General features: G+C 41.7%; 1 protein-coding gene across 1 annotated transcript in view; it reads left to right on the top strand.

Moving 5' to 3' along the window:
* Window positions 1–13,274: 13,274 nt before the first annotated feature.
* LOC143933635 (B-cell receptor CD22-like) overlaps window positions 13,275–22,759 on the top strand; it is a 53,225-nt gene continuing 43,740 nt past the window's right edge. Inside the window, exons 1-2 of the mRNA XM_077456587.1 lie at window positions 13,275–13,331; window positions 15,630–15,965. Of these exons, the coding sequence (XP_077312713.1) occupies window positions 13,304–13,331; window positions 15,630–15,965 (364 nt within the window). The 5' untranslated portion in view covers window positions 13,275–13,303. The remainder of the gene's footprint in view (window positions 13,332–15,629; window positions 15,966–22,759) is intronic.

Consider the following 22,759-nt stretch of genomic DNA (forward strand, 5'->3'; position numbering starts at 1 on the left):
TGACTAGATGGTTTCTCTCCCTACAAAACTTTAATTTCACTGTGGAACACAGGCCAGGGAAATTACAGGCAAATGCTGACGCATTGTCAAGGGTAAGTTGTCTGTGGGGACAAAAGGCTCAGCCCTCCGGTCTGAAAAAGAGGGGGGGGATATGTAGACATGTCACTGGAGAAGTGATCGAGGGGGTGTACATCTCACCTAGGTTGCTACACAGTGTGAGATGGTAAATCCAGGATGGATCAGTTTCTCAGCAGCGATATGCTGCTGAGTTGTTATTTAATTTTGCCGGGCCTGGGTTTATATGGAATGGCAGGTAGGTTTGGTAGAGGGACCTGTCATTCCACATCCCCCGATCCAGTTCTGGGTTTGGGATCAGGTGAGCTTGGATCCTAATTAGCCTGGGAAGCTAAAGGCTCTGTAGGGTCTGCAGGTGATTGCTCTCAGCCAGGGAATGAACAATCTGTGTGTTGAAGGAAGCTGCAAGCACTGCCACTGCTGGAGCTAAAACTCACCCTGCGATATCCAGGCGAAAGACGCTGTGTTTGTAAGTGTCAGATAGGTGAGCAGAACCTGTTAGTAAGCGCCCAGCCGGGCTAGGACTTTTATTTTTGTTGTACTTAGAAAGCACGGTGTTGCTGTATATTTTTGTTTGCTGGACTGTTTGTACCACGAATAAACGCCAAGATCTGCTTTATAAATTCCAAGTCTGCTGTGAACTGTCTCCAAACACACCCTACCCCGGGAAGATCCCTTACAATATATATATATATATATATATATATATATATATATATATATAGCAGGTAGTGGTCATCTATATATAATCTGTAGAATGAATAAAAGGCTATAAGTGGATACCTCGTCTAAATTAAGAATTTTAGAAAAATAGAAAGAGCAACCATACAGACTTTAACGGTATCGAAGAATATATATATTGTAAAGGACTAGTGTCAAATGTAGAGCTTCAAGGGCACCGCCACTCGCTGGTTCTTCTTTTTAAGGGCTTTGTTTGCCCATTTTTATTAAAAGCAAGTTCAGCAAACAACATAGGTTTCCCTCCCAGGGGCTTTCAGCATTCCTTTTTCCATCAACACAAAAAAATGACATTCAGCCTAGTTGGATCTCACTTGCAGCACTGCAGCTCTGGCCTTACACTCCAGGCCCTTGTCTGTACCCTACAGACTGTTTTACCAACCAACCACCTTGGTGCATATAGCTAGCAGCCTCTTGCTGCTCTGGCTTCCATGTGGAGCCCCCTTGGTACTCTGACTTCCTATCTGCCGGGGTGGAGCCCAGAACCATGATCAGGTTACTACTAAAAGCCCAGCACACACCTGACCAATCAGTATGCTGGCTGTTCTCAACACCAGGACCCAGGACTAGGGATTTCATTCCACCTGGATCTGTCAGAAATCCCTGAGCTCCAGGTCCCAAAGTGGACTTCACTAAACACTGAGGAAACTGAAAGGTCATTTTCCTCTTCATGTTACATGCTCCCTGGAGCCCCATCAACCCGTCTGGTTGAGAATTCTTGGTCACATCCTCCTTCTAGACCCTGGCAGGTCTATAATAATAGATCCATTCCATAATAATGGAAAATAATGGTGGCCGCACAAAATATTGACACTTAGGGCCCAATTTGGACATTTTCACTTAGGGGTGTACTCACCTTTGTTGCCAACGGTTTAGACATTAATGGCTGTGTGTTGAGTTATTTTGAGGGGACGGCAAATTTACACCGTTATACAAGCTATACACTCACTACTTTACATTGTAGACAAGTGTCATTTCTTCAGTGTTGTCACATGAAAAGAAGAAAATATTTACAAAAATGTGAGGGGTGTAATTTCATGAGATACTATATGGCTCCAGGGAAAGGGGAAGACAGAGGGACCTGTGCTGCCCAGAGAGCCGACCTAGCAGATTGAGAGCACATATGTCAGCTGGACCCCAGTGGATGATGATGGCACAATGGTAACCTATTGAGGGAATACTTCCTTAAAGGCTTGTTTATCAGCTTTGTCTGGTGAGTTTAACCCGATGAGGGGTGTATGCCGCACGTGGTGAAATCCTTGGAATTCTGGTGGATGGTGCTGTAACAATCACCAAAATCACCTTTTAACGCTGGTTGAACTGTTATCATCACCATTACTGCACAAAGGACTTTTTTTTATGGTTTTGCTTAAAGGATCATTTTTCTAATTGAGCGCTGTTTTAGTATTTAAATTTACAGGAACTGTTTTTATACTATTGTTTATATTTTTTCTATTTATTTAAACGGCTGCTGAATCTTTCCCTTATATGAATTTTACTTCACGGGAAATTAGGAGGGGTACGCTATACTGCAGAGTTACTGGTTGGCTGAATTTGGCACTGAGTGGTGTACTATATGCCATTAAAAACACTCCTCTTTGTTATATATATATATATATATATATATATATATATATATATATATATATACATTTTTTTTTTTTTATGTATTTTTTTTTTCAGGGTGGCCCTCCACTTTAGGTCAAATTGCAGGAAAAAGCACCCTACTATAGGTAAATTTTTACTCTGTAGGCTGTTTTTATTTTGAACATGTGACCAGCAGCAGAGGATATATATATATATATATATATATATATATATATATATATATATATATATATTTTTTTTTTTTTTTTTTTTTACTTAAAGGGTACGAAAAAATATAATAGAAAATATAATTAATACCTGGAGCGTGGTGATGCCACATCATAAAATAAAATGTATATTTGGACAGCAGTGATGTCACTCAGTAAAATATAATATATATTTGGAGTGTGGTGGTGTCTCATGATAAAATATAATTTATATTTAGGAGCAGTGACATCACATAATACATTATTTATATTTGAGAGCATTGATGTGACCTGGTAAAATATCACTTATATTTGGAGAATTTTGATATTACATGATACAAAAATAATTTATCTGTAAAAAAAACAGTGGTGCCACATGGTAAATGCAGTATATTATGAGAGTAGCAGTAAGATTTGACATTTCATACTAATCTTAGTTAATATATGTTTCATTATATATTAATTGATTGGTATTTACTGTGTATACACTGTCACTGAAAATTAAAAAATGATTAGGAAGTGATGTGCGCTCAATATGACACCTCCTATATTGGGCTTCCTGTAAATTTGCAGAGTGACATTATGAATAACTATGAGTCAGAGTAACCATAACCATTAGTAGAGGCGTCGATGAGATCCGACTACACAAAAGAAGGAGAGAAGCAACAATATCACGCTGACTATAGTAAGTTAATACATCTATGGGTTTATGTCTAACAAAATAATAACCTGTATAAGCTTATATTTAGATAGCAGTAAAGTAAGTTTTATGATGTCGATCAGTTGCTATGTTGGGAGAGTAGTAATGTTACTCCTGTAATGTATACATTTTATTTTGGAGAGCAGCGATGCTATATGGTGAAATGTAATTTATTTACTGGGGATGGACTGTGATGTCACTTGGAAAAACAAATTTTACTGGAGAGCTATGATAGCAGATAATAGTTATGCAAATGCTTATTTTTTTTTAAAAGAAATTATATAAAACATAGCGGGGTTATCACATAAGTTCAATTTTCATTGAACATTGCAATCCTGTTGATTAAATTCTGGGGGGGTTGTGATGAAGATTCCAAATCTAACAAGAAGATTCTCCAGAATAGTATACGACTGTCTTCTTGCAAGATTTGGCTTACTCAGTGTTCCCAGGATCTTGATGGAAGGATCATGACATCACTCACTTATGTGTGTGTATTGGTGGTAAGGTATGTATATATATTTTTTTGTTTCAATAATTTTTATTGAAGATATACGTAGAAGAGTGAACAGTTATTCTCATAAAGCGTGAAACGCGTCAGTTTTTGGTCTATGTTTTTTTCCCTTTGCTGTGATGTTTCGTGTGATATGGAGTTTTTTTCACTTGAAGAAATAAAGGCATTTTCATTTTTCACCTAATCCGGAGTGCGGCTGTCCAGAGTTTTGTTAGTTTCTTGAATACTCATAAATCACACTTGAATAAGGATGCAAATTGTGAAAAGTACATAGCAGTGCATAGTTGTCAGTCAAGGTTAAAACAACATATCTATAACAGGTGCTGAAGGTAAGGCGAGGTGTGTGATCCAATACCCCTAGGCACCACAAATGGGCTCATACTGTGTCATGGGGTGTCATTGAACACACCACTGCTATTGATTTAGTGAGGTTTTAATAAGTAAAATATTTAACAACTTATCACGGCCATACACGGTTCGAATTTCGAAAGAATTTTCTTTCGAAAATCGTATCAAAGAATTTTCGTATGAATTTCGCACCATTAGTGGGGCTGCAGCAACAGCCAATTTTTGTGCAGAAATAAAATTTGAGGAATCGGACATGTTGGAAATTTTTAGAAAAACTAACGATTTTCTAATCAATGATGGGAGAATCGTGCGAGAAATGTAATAAGAAAATAAAATTTACCGAGATAAAAGAAAATTTACGGAGAGAAAAGAAGATTCCCGGCCAAGAAAATTATTTTCTGTAACAACATGAGGTGAAATTGAAGGATGGGTCGGCTGAATTTCAAAAATCAATGGTGGCTACATCGGATCACAAAAAAAAACGAATTTTCTGATTTTGAAAAGAAAATTTGTTCGAAATTCGACTGTGTATGGCCTGCATTAGAATAATATTAACAACTCTTACCAGAACGCACAAAATTATGGAGGTACTTAATTGTGCTTCATTTAAAGTCCCACAATTCCCCCCTCTTTGCATATATAACTCTTACCAGAAGATGGTAATAATATAGCAATAGAGAATACAAAACTTTCACGTGTGGGGTTGTGAACGAACTGGTATATGTCTAAAGTAATTGTATTACCTTGCGTGTACCTAGTAGTTAGCTGTGTGTGCTTATAGTGAACTGTATGTAACTTTTTAATAGAGAAATCTGTAAAATAAGGTAGGTTAAAATAAAATAAAGAAGGTGATGGGGAGGTATAGGGGGAAGAAGAGATGAGGGGAAGGAAGTAGAGAGCAGTACTATCGACTCCATATTCATATCAATGTGGTGTGTGTGCATGTTAGTGATATCAGAAAATATTGGATACCTTTTTTCAGCATACAATGTGTCCAGGGGTGCCATCGATTATGGATTTTAAAATAAAAAGGTTTTCCCTTCAATAGGATCGATTCATATGTGTAATGAGAGTGAACTAGTGTTACGACTTCTGTCAACGTTGGGCATATGTTCGTTTTCCAGCGTCTAGGTATGAGTAGTCTGGTGGCTAAGAGTATGTGTGTGATCACTAGTCTGAAAGATGGTGGCAGTAATTCAGTGTTCATATTCAGTATGGCTAGTTGTGGAGAAAGTTTGATGGGGAGGTGACATATACAGGGCCGTCTTTAAGGCAGGGCAAAAGGGGCAGCTGCCCTGGGCCCTGTCATTGTTGTGGGGCCCAAAGCAGCTGCCTCATACTTGCCAACTATCCCACTGTAAATTCCCTTGTCCCTTGACGTTTTAGTCCTGTACTGTGTCCTGATATCTCAGTGTGAAGTGCTGGTACTAATGCTGCCCAGTTCTGCCTTATTGTTGTGTACTGATGACTCACCTGTAGACCTTGTGTTTACCTGTAAATAACCGGCATTCGTATGTAAATACTGACAGCATTACTAAGTAAATAGATGCGGCTGGCAGCATTGATATGTAAATAAAGGTGGCATTCATATGTGTATCATGCTCCCCTGCAGTGAGGAGATGATGTGCTGTAACATCTAGAAACCAATCGGTGAGCAGTATTACTTAACAGTAATCTCTAGCAACCAATTAACAAGCAGAAATCATTTTCTGTAACCTCTAGCAACTAATCAGTGAGCCGTAATGTGTGCTGTAACCTCTAGCAACCAGCCATTAAGCAGTAATGATATGCTGTAACCACTGGCAACCAATCGCAATTGCTGCCTGTTCTGATACAGTAAACTGATTTTAAGTCTAGCTGCTATTTATTGTATGTCTCATGACATACTATGACAGAGCCAGCCAGAGCCATGATAGAGCGCCCCCTGCCTGTGAGTTATCATACTGCTGATGATCTTAACCCGCTTCCAATCGCCTGATAGCAGATTTATTGCTACAGGGCGGTCTCGCTGAGCAGGATCACTTATATACGTGATCCTGCATTTCTGGGTGTCAGAGCCGATCAGCGGATCCGGCGGACTCGCCTAGTGGTCTGCCTATTTTATCTAGGCAGTTCACCATTCTGTCAGTGTGGAAGACATGGATCCTGTGATCCTGCAAAGCAAGTACATGGATCTATGCCTTCCCTTAGTAAAAGCACCTTCCCCACAGTGAGAAAACACTTGTTAGGCACACATTTAACCCATTGATTGCCGTAGATGTTATCCCCTTCCCAGACAGTATCATTAGTACAGTGACAGTACATATTTTTAGCACTGATCACTGTCAAAAGTGTCACTTAGTGTCTGATTTGTCCACCGCAATATCGCAGTCCCGCTATGAGTCGATGATTGCTGTCATTACTAGTAAAAAAAAAAAAAAAAATGTCCCCGGATTTCATTTTAAAAATCTGGTCACCTTACTTTGGTAGGTATGTTGTTTGAGAAGTAGTAGTTCCATATTTTGAGTAGTAATTCTCCTTCTAATTGTGGGTGTGCTGGGAGACATTTTTGAATCCTATAGCAATTAACGAAATCTATGGTGGGTGCTTTAAATGCTGTTTGTATTTGGGAAAAGGGTTTATGTAGTATCTTAGATCTGAGTTCTGCGGTGTAAGTTGTTTGGTCTACTATCCACTTGGATATAGTCAGATCAGGCAATAGTAATTGGAGGGTTTGGATAGGTACTTGGATGCGTTTGGTGGGTAATTGGGACCATTTAGTGGAGTGTAACATTCTCCAGGCTTTAACTGAAGCTTGTATGGTCTGTGAGTATAAATGAAGACTGGGGTGTCCGGTTGTGGTGCTATATAGCCAACATTTAAGGTTGTGTCCTGGCGTTGTGGTGTTTTCAATGTTCCCCCATAGTGTGGTTGGATGTGTGTTTACCCAGTCCTTCATTTGTGGCAGTATGGTGGCTTGATAGTAATCTTTAATGTCTACAGAACCCATGCCACCTGACCCGAGACAACACTTGCAAACCGAGTCAGAATAAAAAAAAAGTTGCTTGCCTTTTAAAACGCTTGTTAACTGCGGTACACGTAAACCAAGGTTCCACTGTACTTGATTTTTCTCTTCTTGGTCCAGGGGGCATACGCATGCTGCTGCCGAGCAGCACCCGCTGTGATTGGACACAGAGTGAGCCAAACAGAGGGTCTGGCAGGTCCAAAATCCTCTGTGACACGCTGATTGTTTCCGAGGCAAACAGAATGGCGGACTGCCTTTGTAAACAAGGCAGATCGTCGTTCTGTGAAAAGAGAAGACAGAGATCCTGTGTTTCTGCTAAGCAGGAACACAGATCTCTGTCTTCTTACAGTACAAGCACCTCCCCCACACAGTTGGGAAGCAACCCTAGGGACACACTTAACACTTTGATTGCCCCTGATGTTAACCCCTTCCCTGCCAGTGTCATTAGTACAGTGACAGCGCATATTATTTAGCACTGGTCACTGTATTGATGTCACTGGTCCCCCAATAAAATGTCAAAAGTGTCCCCTAGTGTCCGATTTGTCTGCCACAATGTCGCAGTCCTGCTATAAGTCGCTGGTCATTAGTACAGTGACAGCGCATATTATTTAGCACTGGTCACTGTATTGATGTCACTGGTCCCCCAATAAAATGTCAAAAGTGTCCCCTAGTGTCCGATTTGTCTGCCACAATGTCGCAGTCCTGCTATAAGTCGCTGGTCATTAGTACAGTGACAGCGCATATTATTTAGCACTGGTCACTGTATTGATGTCACTGGTCCCCCAAAAAAATGTCAAAAGTCTCCCCTAGTGTCCGATTTGTCTGCCACAATGTCGCAGTCCTGCTATAAGTCGCTGATTGCTGCCATTACTAGTAAAAAACAAAAGAAAATTCCATAAAAATATCCCATAGTTTGTAGACGCAATAACTTTTGCGCAAGCCTAGCAATATACGCATATTGTTTTTTTTTTTTTTTACCAAAAATATGTAGCAGAATACATCTTGGCCTAAATTGATGAATAAATTAGATTTTTTACATGTTTTTATTGGATATGTTTTCCCCCAAAGAATTTCAAAAGCGCCACTTAGTGTCTGATTTGTCCGCCGCAATGTCACGGTCCCTCTATAAGTTGCTGATTGCCTCCATTACTAGTAAAAATAAATCAATAAAAATTCTATAAAAAAAATATCCTATAGTTTGCTGACACTATTAATATACGCTTATTGGAATTTTTTTTTTTTACCAAAAATATGTAGCAGAATACATCTTGGCCTAAATGATGATGAAGAAATTAGATGTTTTTAAATTTTTTGATTGGATATGTTTTACAGCAGAAACTAAAAAACATATATATATTTTTTTTTTCAAAATTTTCGGTCTTTTTTTGTTTATAGCGCAAAAAAAGAAAAAAAAATCGCAGAAGTGATTAAATACCGCCAAAAAAAAGCTCTATTTGCGGAAAAAAAAAGGACATTGATTTTATTTGTGTAGAGCGTCCAATTGTCGGACGTATCGCAAAAAATGGCCTGATCGTGAAGGGGGGGGGGGGTAAACCTTCCGGGGCTGAAGCAGTTAAACACTCTGTGTTTAGTATCACTTTACGTCTTTATATCTATTCAACAATTGGTCATAAATTCTGAAACAGAAAGCTAAAATTTTTATTTTCCATCTATGGAGTTAACCAGTAAATGGTACAATTACCCCCCTGAACATTCTGCCTTGAAATATAAAAAAGCAACAAATAGAGAACTTCTCTGCAATTGTCAGATTTTTCTTTTAGGAACCTTAGAAAAACAACGTGTGTGATACAAATATGTATGAAAGGTCATTTTATGTTCTTCAGAAAATGTAAGCCGTTAAACTGAGTTTTAATGACCTTATTAACTGTCACGTAGAAAGTTCATATGTGGTTTTCAATGTATCTGCCTACCGTATATATGACACGGCTCCTGCTCTTGAATTGGCACTATGTCTCTGGTTGGATTGTGACATCATACTTCCTTTGAAAACCGCGCTCACCCTTTGCTTTCAGAAACTTTATTGTAGCTTAACCACTTCAGCCCCGGAAAGGATTTACCCCCTTCCTGACCAGAGCACTTTTTGCGATACGGCACTGCGTCGCGTTAACCCTTTAAAGTCCACATTTTTCGATGACTTAGCGTGACTCAAAATGTGCTCTACCAAACGGTGGAGCAGAAAGTCAAAGGGTTAACTGACAATTGCGTGGTCCTGCGACGTGGCACCCAAACAAAATTGACGTCCTTTTTTCCCCACAAATAGAGATTTCTTTTGGTGGTATTTGATCACCTCTGCGTTTTTAATTTTTTTTGCGCTATAAACAAAAAAAGAACGACAATTTTGAAAAAAAAACACAATATTTTTTACTTTTTGCTATAATAAATATCCCCCAAAAATAATAAAAAAACATTTTTTTTCTCAGTTTAGGCCGATATGTAATCTTCTACATATGTTTGGTAAAAAAAAAATCGCAATAAGCGTATTTTGATTGGTTTGCGCAGAAATTATAGCGTCTACAATTAGGGGATAGTTTTATAGCATTTTTATTAATATATATATTTTTTTTACTAGTAATGGCGGCGATCAGCAATTTTTATTGTGACTGTGACATTATGGCGGAAACATCGGACATTTTAGACACATTTTTGGGACCATTGTCATTTATACAGCAATCAGTGCTATTTAAATGCACTGATTCCTGTGTAAATGACACTGGCAGTGAAGGGGTTAACCACTAGGGGGCGAGGAGGGGTTATGTGTGACGTGATGTGTTTTTTTTTATTGTAGGGGGCGTGGCCTGGCATGTGATGTCACTGATCGTCTTTCCCTATAACAGGGGACAGACGATTGGTGACAGCCACAGTAGGAAGCACGGGGAGCAGTAGCTCTCTGTCGTGTCACTAGGCAGAACGGGGAAATGCCTTGTTTACAAAGCCATCTCCGAGTTCTTCCACTCCGTGACACGATTGCGGGCCCCCGACGGATATCAAAGCCGCGGAACCCGCGGGCACGGAGCATGGGACGGGCGCGCGTGCGCCACCACAATGCAACGATTTAAAGGGGATGTACCTGTATGCCCATTTGCCCAGCCATGCCATTGTGCCAACGTATATCGTCATGCGCTGGTCGGCTAGTGGTTAAAGCAGGAGTTTCCAAACTGCGACCCGAGGGCCAGATGTGGCCCTTTGCTAGCCTTTATTAGGCCCTTGGGGCACTATTCCTCCCACTGACACCAACAATGGAGCACTATTTCTTCCATCAATACCAATGATGGGATACCATTCCTCCTACTTATAAATTACACTTCTCCTCCTCCGATTGACCACCAACCCTGAGGCCATATTTGTTCTCACTGATGTCGGGCACCGGGACATTTTCTGCCCCCCGCTGGGCACAATCTGGCCCTCCTTAAGTCTGGAGGGCAATAAACTGGCCCTTTGTTTGAAAAGTTGGAGACCCCTGGCTTCCAGCATTAGGTGTGAAAACCAATTATTCCATGCTTCTGCACTGAAAGAACATTTGTATTCATTGGTATAAACAAATATTTCAACATTTTGAAGATTTTTGATAAAAATTTGCATATTTATTATATGTTAGCAAAAGTGTGCCTGAATATGAGCGGAGGGGTGGATATTCTATTAGTATTCACAATTTAGGACCTCTTTCAAACACTTATTAATTATTATATTTGTGTTTTGAGAACAGATCTTATTAGGGCTGTGGTAATCTATCTCAATGTTAAAGAGTAACTCCACTTTTGTTGAGAAAAAAAAAAAAAACATTCCCCTCCGGGTGATCTCTGTACATTGCAGGGATTTTAACAGACTTTGTTGCAGATTCCTACTTTTTGTTATTCTAAAGAAATCCCTGCTCGTTCCTCTGTGCTAAGTGAGTCTAATGGGAGTGGTTTCATAATTATCAACTAGCTGCTGCACCTGCAAGGCTCTAATGTGAAAATAAAAGAAAAAAAGTGCAGCGCTTAACCAATAGATGTTACTAAAACTATTGAACAATTAAAGTGCAAAAGTGCCAAAAAAAAAAAAACATGTGAAAATCAATGCACAAATACTATTAGGAATAAATCGAGTGTTTAGAAAAATATGAAAAATTATATATTCAAGTGTCCGTATATATTGCAAAAACAAAAGAGTATATTTCCAATGTGTGTGTAAAAATAGCTGAAGCTTGATTGCTTAATCAAATTGTGTTTGACCGCGTGGACCCGTCACCTCTAAACACCACTTAAAGGTGGAGGTTTACCAGATCCCTAGTGACCCCCCTGCTAGGGGAGGTCAAACTGCGTGAATTGGATCTCAGATCCCACCATAGACGTCCAGACGTCCAGATGTCCAGAGATTGTCCCGATCTTTCGGATGTTTCACAATCTTCGGATTCACACGGCTACTCACAGCAAGCTTCCAAATGATGTATCACCATGAAAAAATAAAAGTGCGCCAAATCGTGTGATATGGTTTCAACAAAGGATTTATTAGAGCCTGATGCTCAAGCACAAATAAGACGACTCCAACGAGTCACAAAAAAAATACAGGTGCTGTTTAAAAAACGAACGAATTTGCTAGCAAATAAAAAACTCCTCAACGTGACTTTGTATTAGGATCGCATATGCGCAATAGGTGTGAGCGCGGCTACCCGACGATCGTTTCGTCAAAGCTCTGACGTCATCAGGGGTAACTAATATCTAATGTGGAAAACTGCTGGGCCTGGGTGTGATTTCCTATTGGGAGTATCTCATCAAAAAATGACATTTTTGTTGCAGGGGATGCCCAAAATCTGACTTGTATTTAGTACAGACTTCTGGGAAAATCAGTGAGTCAATCAAAACAAGCAGGAAATGATGTTTCTGGGGGGGGGGGGGGGGGGTGGTCAGTACACATTCTGTGTACAGAACACCTCCAGGTAGCCATATTGCATTGCATTTACAGAAAATTACAGCGGCTGCAGATTGAAAGGGAAAGGTCGTTTTTAATAACATTGAATTACTATATGACTTGTGTCGCAATTGTATATGCTCTATTATTTCTTTTTATTTGCTATTTTTTTCCAATGAAAGTGGAGTTACCCTTTAAAGCCTAATTGAACGTTTAATGTAAATCAGGTTTAGGTGTAATAATTCAAAAGACGTGCACAAAACACCCCCAATCCTCTTCTTCTCTGGTCCACCACTGGCACTCCTGGCCCCTCCCTCCTGCCAAGTGCCCCTACAGCAAGCAGCTTGCAATGGGTGGCACCTGAGCCGGCTCGCTCCCGAGCTGCAGCTATGCGTGTCTATTAACACACAGAGCCTAAGCCCCCCCCCCCCTCATTGGCTCACTTGCTGTGATTGCCATTGGCTCCCGCTGCTGTCTCGGCCAATGAAGAGGGAGAGTCTCTGGCTCTAATGCACATCTTCTTAAGATCTGGCTGAGGTAAGTATTAGGGGGGTTTGGGGGGATACTGCACACAGAAGATGTATTACCTTTATGCACAGAGCCTCTTCCCTGCCAGTATGCTGTAAAAGATGTCCCCCTGCTTTCTGTGTGGAAGCAGAGGCCTCTCTGCAGGGGTCCGGCATTACTCCTGCTGTATGCTGAGTCAAAGTAGTAAAATATATATATATATATATATATATATATATATATATATATATATATATATATATATATATATATATATATATATATATATAATATGTAGTAGGTGAGATGCACACAGGGTGATATATACAGTATATATATATATATATATATATATATATATATATATATATATATATTGTAAAGCTCTGCGTAAATTGCTGGCCCTATATAAATCCTGAATAATAAAATATACACATATATATATATATATTTATATATACAGTATATATATATATATATATATATATATATATATATATATATATATATATATATATATATATTTATATATATATATATATATATATATATATTTATATATATATATATATATATATATATGTATATATATATTTATATATATATTTATATTTATATATACAGTATATATTATAGTTCCCAGTTTTGCTATTATTTATGTTCTAATATTTTCTTCTCTCACAGTGTTTTGCTTTGCTGCTCCTTCAGGGGTCCCCAAGATGATGAGACGTTTATTTTTCCTACAAGGTAACATATAGTATAAAATACACAAAATATAAAGTTTTCAATAATATGAGTTATTAGGACTTGACCCCTCAGGACAATTCTGCATTTGTTCTCATACATGTAAAAATCTGCAAAATTACTCAGAATCACCATCTTTTTTTTAAAGCAGAGGCCCCAGAGATTAAATGGTGGGTGTTGTAATTCTTTTATTTCACATGATATTTGCGCAGCAGTTTTTTTTAAACACAAGTTTTCTGGAAAAAAAAAATACACTTTAATTAGTGAATGCAAAAACAATACAATACCCAATTTTTTTTGTAAAAAAAAAGGTGATGTTATGCCGAGTAAATCGATACCAAACATGTCACTCTTTAAAAATGCGCACGCCCAGGGAATGGTAACAAACTACAGTATGTTTAATTATCTATAGGTGATGCTTTAAAAGCCTCTACAGGTTACCAGTTTAGCGTTACACGGGTCTGGCACTAAAAATATTGCTCTTATGCCCCGTACACATGATTGGACGTTCCGACAACAAAACCGTGGATTTGTGTTCGAAGGTTGTTGGCTCCAACTTATCTTGCATACACACGGTCACACAAATGTTGGTCAACAATTACGAACGTGGGAACGCGGTGACATACAAGACGTACGACGAGCCAAGAAAAAGAAAGTTCAATAGCCAGTGCGGTTCCTTCTGCTTGATTCCAAGCATGTGTGAACTTTAGTGCGACGGACTTGTGTACACACGATCGGAAATTCAAAGTTTTGCTGGGGCAAAATGTGAGAACCTGCTAGTCAACATTTGTTGACAGAAAGTCCGACAAGAAATGTTCGATGGAGCATACACACACACGGTCGGACTTTCCGCCAACAAGCTCACATCCAACATTTGTTGTTGGAAAATCCGATCGTGTGCACGGGGCATTACTCTGAGGTTCATGGTGATGCTTCACGTGTGTGGTTCGATCACCATTTACATAAGATAGTGGGACTTACATGCTTGTTCACATTTTTACACTGTACCCACACATTTTTTTTGGATCAACTTTATTTCTATTGCAAAGAATGACTTGTGACAGGTCATCTTTTTGGAAAAAAATCTGGGGTCTTTTAGACCCCATATCTCTCCTCTGGCCTCCAAAACATCTTACCTGTCTTCTAACCCTAGCTTTATTTTTTTCCCATTTATGCCTCTCTCTTTTCCTTCAACCCCCCCCCCCCCCCCCCCATACACACACACACACTTTTCCTTTCCTTTTAATTCTATCAAATCCCATCCCATCCCATTCCATATTCTCTCCTCTCCTCTCCTTTCATCTCCTCTCTCCTCTTCTCCTCTCCCCTCGCCTCTTTTCCTCTCCTTACCTCTCATCCACTCTCCTTCCCTTCCACTTTCTCCTCTCCTCACTCTGTCCCTTCCATTTCTTTCCTTCCCAATCCCTCCCCTTCATTTCCTCCCCAGCCTTCTCCTCTTTTCTCCTCTCATATTTTACATTCTCCTCTCCTTTCTTCCCCCCTCCCTCCCTTCTAATCCCATTACATCTTTATTTTGCCTTTTACCACATTCTTCCTTTATACATCTTTTTACATCTTTTTATCTTCCCTTCCCTCTCCACTCCTTCCCTTCCCTTCCCTCCCATTCCCTCCCCTTCCCTTCCCTTCCTCCCATCCTCTTCACTTTCTGCCCCTCCCCTTCCCTTCACCCTTCTCCTCTTTTCTCCTCTCCACTCCCTTCTAATCCCATTACATCTTTATTTTGCCTTTTACCACATTCTTCCTTACATCTTTTTACATCTTTTTACATCTTTTTATCTTCCCTCCCCTCTCCTCTCCTTCCCTTCCCTTCCATCCCCTCCCCTTCCCTTCCTTCCCCTCCCCTTCCCTTCCTTCCCCTTTCCTTGCTTTTCTGCCCCTCCCTTTCCCTTCATCCTCCAGCCTTCTTCTCTACTATCCTCATCTCTCCTCATCTCTTCTCTCCTCATCTCTTCTCTCCTCATCTCTTCTCTCCTCATCTCTCCTCTCCTCTTCTCTTCTCTCCACTCTACCCCTCTTCTCTTCTCTTCTCTTCTCTTCTCTTCTCTTCTCTTCTCTTCTCTTCTCTTCTCTTCTCTTCTCTTCTCTCCACTCCACCCCTGTCCTCTCCTCTCCTCTCCTCCTATGCTACCCTCTCCTCTTTTCTTCCTTTTTACCTCCCTTCTAATCCCATTACGTCTTTCTTTTGCCTTTTACCCCATTCTTCCTACAGTAATTACCCTCCTTTACTAGTACTTCTACTAATCCTCTTGAATAATCTCTATATTGTGTTTTATTTGTCAGTTGTTCTGCCTTATGTCATGAGCACAGGCTGGTCAGTGACCATCCCTAGGCAGATAAGAGCTTTATCCGGTGACTGTGTGGTGATTCCATGCTGGTACACACTACCAGAATCAAATAGATATGAAAAGAAGAAAATCTTTTGGTATCAGGAGGAAACCCAAGAGATACTTCATCCAAGCAAGCACACATCCTTGGTGGATAACCTTCAAGTTGGTAACTGCTCCCTGTGGATAAGGGACATCACCAGAGAACATTCCAAGGTGTATCGATTCCTCATAGAGGTCGATGGTGTTCGAAATTATAGTTCCCCCTCCTCTGTTGACCTACGTGTATCAAGTAAGTCTCTTCTAACTTTATATTCACCTAATCTTATTTATAGAGAATGTTTTGTTTTATATGCATATGTATATATATATATATATATATATATATATATATATATATATATATATATATATATATATATATATATATATATATATATATAAATAAGATCATCAAACAGATAAATAAACAACAAACAAGTAAATACATAAATTGACTTAAAGTGGTTGAAAAACCTTTAAAAACATAAAAACATAAAAAATAAAATAAAATAAAACCTGCAAGACAAAGGTGTAATGAGCTAGTATGCATAGCATACTAGCTCATTATGAATTACTTACCTGAGATCGAAGCCCCCGCAGCAGTCTTCGTTCACCGCACCAGTGACCAGCATCACTCTGGGGGGTTAATTCTGGGTATCGTGGCTCTGGCGCCGTGATTGGCAGGAGCCATGATGACATCACTCCCGGGCATGCACCGGGAGCCACCGGTAACGGCACAGTACAACTGTAGGACTGTAGAACTGAAGCAAAGGTATGTACGTGGCGTTTCTTCAGTGCGCATGTGGCGATGACGTCGGCACATGCAAATACAGTGATATCTCCTAAAAAGCCTTCTGTGTACAGCAGCCCCCCCCCCCCCCTCAGTCCCCCTAATACTTACCTGGGCACCATCTCTATCCAGTGATGTCCACGAGTGCTTTGGCCATTCCGGGACTCTCCCTCCTGGCTGTGACACAGCAGCTGCACCATTGGCTTCTGCTGCTGTCAATCAAGCTTAGTTAGCCAAGCGGGAGAGAGAGAGGGCGGGGCCGAACCGTGGCTCTCTGTCTGAATAGATACATGGAGCTGCAGCTCAGCTCGGGTGCCCCCATAGCAAGCTGCTTGCTGTGGGGGCACTCAACAGGGGCCAGGAGCTCCAGCCAGGGACCCGAGACGAGGAGAATCAGGGCTGCTTTGTGCAAAACCACTACACAGAGTAGGTAAGTATAACATCTTTGTTATTTTAACAGAAAAAAAAAAAAACAAGACTTTACAATCACTTTAAGCCATCCATAGATGGATAAAATCTTTGACGGATCAGCAGGGACTGGCCGAGATTCATTCCATCTATTTGCAGGCTGGTTGTACTCAGGGGTCAAGTCCTGGGGAAAAAAGTGTGGGAACTCCCACCCAAGATCCACTCCCCCCACCAAAAAAAAATAAAAAAATGATACGCTCATATTCATGAACACTTCAAAAGTGGTATTTTTATCCAATTTTTGTATTGTGTGTGTGAAGCTTAACTGTTAGTACATAAAAAAAAAACAATCCTCAATAAACATAAACGGTAATTCTCTGAATAATCAGCTTTCATTCAATTGTGCTTCCATGCAAATGTGAACATCATGTTCTGATCTTTATTGGGGAATGTTATTTTGTATATAGAGTGTTTATGTGGTGAGTTTACACTTTTCATTGAACAGAGTTTGGATAACACAGGGTTAAAAGGAAAGGTCATAAATTAACTGCACATTATCTGGACAGAATGCTTAGGGAGATAGTAATGTGTTCCTGCTTAGGAGATGTATGTTAGCTTGGGGGGCTGCAAACTCTGCAGGGCTCCAACACACACTCACTGCTACTCCAACCCTTCACATATTTCCACATAAACTTCCCTCCTGGCATTAAACTTTGCCAGGTATTGTGCCCAGCTTACCACCCCAAACTGATGTTCTTCCCTCAGCGACGGGGAGGAGCGCATCATGAGAGGTCTGACTAAATACAATCTCTTAGCAGCAGGGACCTGATATACCCATCAACTAGCTATGATTGACAGGTAGATCGAAGAGGAAGGTGTCATGGGGCCCCCTACTGGCAATGCCTGAATGGTCAGTCCACCCCTGCTACTATTGTGAGCTGTGTAGGCAGCTGCTGATTTAGCACCTGCCACACAGCTTGCATACTTCAAAGTCTTGCAGGACACGGCTGCTAATGGGAACTGAGTTCCTGATGTGGGAAAAGTACAGGAACTCCGTTCCCATGCGTTCCCGCAGGACTTGAGCCCTGTGCTTATCTCTGTACCCTGCCCTACCGACTCCTGTCCTCCGTCCTACTGATCTCTGTACCCTGCCCTACTGATTCCTGTCCTCTGTCCCGCTGACCCCTGTATCCTGCCCTACTTACGCCTGTCCTCCGTCCTGCTGATCTCTGTACACTGCCTACTGACTCCTGTTCAACGTCCTGCTGATCCCTGTCATCTGCCCTTGTGACCCTTGTTACTGCTGACCACTGTATGGGTATAAGGAAGCACAGGTTTTTTTTAAGCCCCTCCCACTGTTAAGAGTTTGGCCACACACATTTTGCTGTAGCATGCTTCGTGTGCTATAGATCCCTTCCATCTGGTGTCCCTCATACTGAAGTTCAAAAGTTGGGAGGTATGTACAATGAATGGCATGAAAGGAAACTATCGATTGTGTACAACTGTCATGTGACCTGCTGTAATTTTTCGACGGTGGTCACATGGTACTACAGTGAACCGGTACTCTGATTAGTCATCAGCTGTGTGCCATGGACATGGGCAGTGACAGATTGTGCCGCTGCGTAGCCCCCGCAGCAGGGGACCCGCGCTTCCTGACAGAATGTCATATGACGTCCAGTCAGGATGGGAAAGCCATCACCCAGCCGTCATTTGTCTATAGGCTGGGCATGAAGTGGTTAAAATAAAAAACAGATAATACGTACCTACTCTGTGCAATGGTATTTCACAGAAAGGTCCCTTACCACCTCTTCTGGCAGTCCTCCGCCAATGATGTCTGCGCCTCCCATCTCTGGGCTCCTCCTTAGCAAGCCAGTGGTTAAGAGGGCATGTGCGTGCACGTGACCAGGGCTGTGTGTGTCCATAGACACACATAGCACCGGTAAGCCATGTCCCTGCTCCCTCCTCACAGGAGTTTAACTGACCACAACAGAAGCCCATGGCTTTGCTGCCCTCAGTTTCTCCTGTGAAAACAAAAAGTGAGGGAAGCGATGTTGGAACTGAGACAATACTGGAGCAGTGACGGTAGTAAGGTAAGTGTTTAGGGATAGGGGTAGGTTGGACAGATGATGGGATGTTTTTTACCTTCATGCAGAGAATGCATTAAGATAAGCAAATAATTTTTTTGCAAATCTGTTGCAAAGTTTTTTTTTCTTGGATATCCTGCCAGTGAAAATAGGATTTTATAACAGCTTACTTGTAAAATCATTTTCTTGGATTACATCACAGGACACAGAGCCATGGTAATAACTACATGGGTATATAGGCCACCTTTAGGTGATGGACACTGGCAAACCCTAAGACAGGAAGTTCACTCCCTATATAATCTCTTCCATTACTGAGAGAACCTCAATTTTGTACCCAAGCAATACACGTGTGACCAAAGAGGGGAGGGACCTCAGTGTCCTGTGATGTACTCCAAGAAAAGGATTTTACAGGTAAGCTGTTATAAAAATCCTATTTTCTTTATCGTACATCACGGGACACAGAGCCATAGTAATAACTATATAGGATGTCCCAGAGCAATGCTGTCTGAGGGGAGGCAGACACAAACAAAAAATACAGGGCGCCATCAGACTTGAGGACCTATACTGCAGCCTGCAGCACACTGCGCATAAAGGTGATATCCTCATGTAATTTTTACATCCACCTGATAGAATCTAGTGAACGTATGGACCAAAGACCAAGTTGCGGCCTTGCAGATTTGAGCCATGGAGGCCTGGTGATGCACTGCCCACGAAGCACTAACAGCCCTAGTAGAGTGCGCTTTGATTTGAAAAGGTGGAATCTTCGTTTTCAAACCATAAGCTTGAATAATTACTTGCCGAATCCACTTAGAAATAGTAGACTGCTGCTGCCTGTCCTTTCCTAGGACCTTCAGGCAGTACAAACAAAACATTTGATTTTTTAATCTGAGCAGTCGCTTTCAAGTAGACTTTGACTGCTCTCACTACATCCAGCAAATGCAGCGACTTTTCCTCCATAGAACAGGGTTCTGGAAAAAATTAAGGAAGAACAATATCCTGGTTTAGATGAAAACCTGTCACTACCTTTGGTAGAAAGTTAGGATGAGGACGCAATACTACCCTATCCTTGTGAATAATTAAATATGGCTCTTTGCAAAAAAGAGTAGCCAACCCTTATACCCTTGTTGCCCCTTGTTGCAGAAGATATGGCTACCAGAAAAACTAGCTTCCTTGTCAAAAGGACCAAGGGAATATGTCATATTGGCTCAAAGGGCTGTTTCTGTAATACCAGAACTAAATTCAAGTCCTAAGGGCGGCTAAAGCTACAGACCAAAGAATGAGAAGCAAGTGGTCATTGAAACAATACCGATAAGGCCAAGACCTGGTCTTTGACAGTACTCAAGGCCAGTTTCATCTCTAACCCTACTTGCAGAAAGGCCAGGATTCTACAGTGCCTTGCAAAAGTATTCACCCCCTTAGCTTTTTACCTATTTTGTTACATTACAGCCTTTAGTTCAATGTTTTTTTAACCACTTCAATACAGGGCACTTAAACACCTTCCTGCCCAGACCAATTTTGATCTTTCTGTTGCACTTTGAATGACAATTGCGCGGTCATGCTACACTGTACCCAAATGAAATTTTTATCATTTTTTCCCACAAATAGTTTTCTTTTGGTGGTATTTAATCACCTCTACGGTTTTTATTTTTTGCTAAAAAAATAAGAAAATTTTGAAAAAAAAATGTTTATTTTTTTTGTTTCAGTTTCAAAACTTTGTTAATAAGTAAGTTTTCTCCTTCACTGATGGGACTGCACTGATGGGCACTGATAAGGCAGCACTGATGGGCACCGATGAGGTGGCACCAATGAAGTGGCACTGATGAGGTGGCATTGATGGACACTGATATGTGGCACTGATGGGTGGCACTGATGGGCGACACAGATGGGCACTGATAGCTGGCACGGATTGGCACGGATAGGCGGCATGGATTGGCATGGATAGGCGGCATGGATGGGCATGGATAGGCCGCACAGATGGGCATGGTTAGGCGGCACAGATGGGCATGGATGGGCACTGATAGGTGGCACGGATGGGAACTGATAGGCAGCATTGTATTGTATTATACTGTACTGATGGATGCCAATCAGTGCCAAACAATAATGCATGCCAATCAGTGATGTCCATTGTGGGCACTGATTGACATCCCTTGTGGGCACTGATTGGCATCCATTGTGGGCACTGGCATCCCTAGAGGTCTAGGGTGGCATATCTGGTGCTGGGCATCCCTGGTGGTCCAGTGTGGGCATCCTCGGGGGGGGGGGGCTGTGCTGATAATCGATCAGCACAGACCCCCCCCCTGTCAGAGGAGCAGCCGATCGGCTCTCCTCCACTCGTGTCTGACAGATGATACTTTGAGCGTTTCCTTCACGCACCCCCAGGGCCGCTGATAAGCCAGTACAGCCAGCACTGTTGTACCGGGCTCGGCCAGCAGGGGGGGCCTGTGCAACTTTAAAGACAGTTCAGTGGAGAAAACACAAAAAACGCTTTCTAATTTACAAGTGGCTCCCTGCGCTCATTGTACACTACACACTGGATCTTTCCATTACAAAATCCTGGACACAGAATCCAGGAATCTGTGTCTCCCAGGACCTCAGCTGAGCTCTGTAATCCAGTCCAGAGCTTCTAGATTGCCTTCTCCACAGACCCAAGACCACACCCCTCCGCTGCTCTCACTGGTTGGAGGAGAGAAGTTGAAGGATTAGCAGCCCAGGACAGGAGCTTCTTAGGTAAGAGACACACTGCTATGCAGGAGAGTTCTCTCATGTGGGCACAGATTAAAACAGGCCCACTGACACTGCATCTGGCCTGCCAGCACAGACACAACATAAACAGTCAGAAATGTTTTGTAATGTAAACGATCCTAACACCTCCTGAGAGGCCCCCTCCCCCACCAACCTGAAATGGGGACTGATGTTGAGAGGTGCTCTGCTGTGATGGAGGGGGCTCTGCTGTGATATAAGGGGCTCTGCTGTGATGGAGGGGGCTCTGCTGTGATATAAGGGGCTCTGCTGTGATGGAGGGGGCTCTGATGTGATATAAGGGACTCTGCTGTGATGGAGGGGACTCTGCTGGAGGAGACTCTGCTGTGACGAAGGGGGCTCTGCTGTGATGGAGGGGGCTCTGCTCTGCTGGAGGGGGCTCTGCTGTGATGGAGGGGGCTCTGCTGTGATGGAGGGGGCTCTGCTGTGACGGAGGGGGCTCTGATGTGATGGAGGGGGCTCTGCTGGAGGGGGCTCTGCTGTGATGGAGGGGGCTCTGATGAGAAATGGGGGACTCTGTCCGTTGTTCTACTGACCTACCCCCCGCATCTTCTGCCAGTTATACTGACTTTGCTGCATATTTTAATATAATGCACATAAATAAAAAAAGATTGTAAGTTTACAAAGTAAGACATGAGCACCTCTTGGCATCATTAACCCCTTCCCACCTATATTAGCCCTTTTTCTGGATGGATAGGTGGGGTTGAGGTTGGGGCAGAAGGGGGCCCCATCAGGTAGGCTGTACGGGGCCCCATGGTTTCTATCAGCAGCCCTGCGCACCCCCAACCTTATATGTCCAGCAGCCATGTCAGGACGGGACAAGTGATTGTAAACGATCACCTTGTAAAACAACCCATTCAGTTTAAAATAGAAAGGAATCCCCCCCCCCCCCCCATCATAGTACTCTTTTATAAATGATAAGTAGAGGCTGTCTCCTCCCCCGGGCTCTGTATGTAATCAGAGATAAGCTGTTCCAGCTCCTCCCCCACCGCCCATCACTGT

This window comes from Lithobates pipiens, unplaced genomic scaffold (genome assembly GCF_037356315.1).
Source record: "Lithobates pipiens isolate NorthernLeopardFrog02 unplaced genomic scaffold, aLitPip1_a1.2 Scaffold_27, whole genome shotgun sequence".
NCBI lineage: Eukaryota > Metazoa > Chordata > Amphibia > Anura > Ranidae > Lithobates > Lithobates pipiens.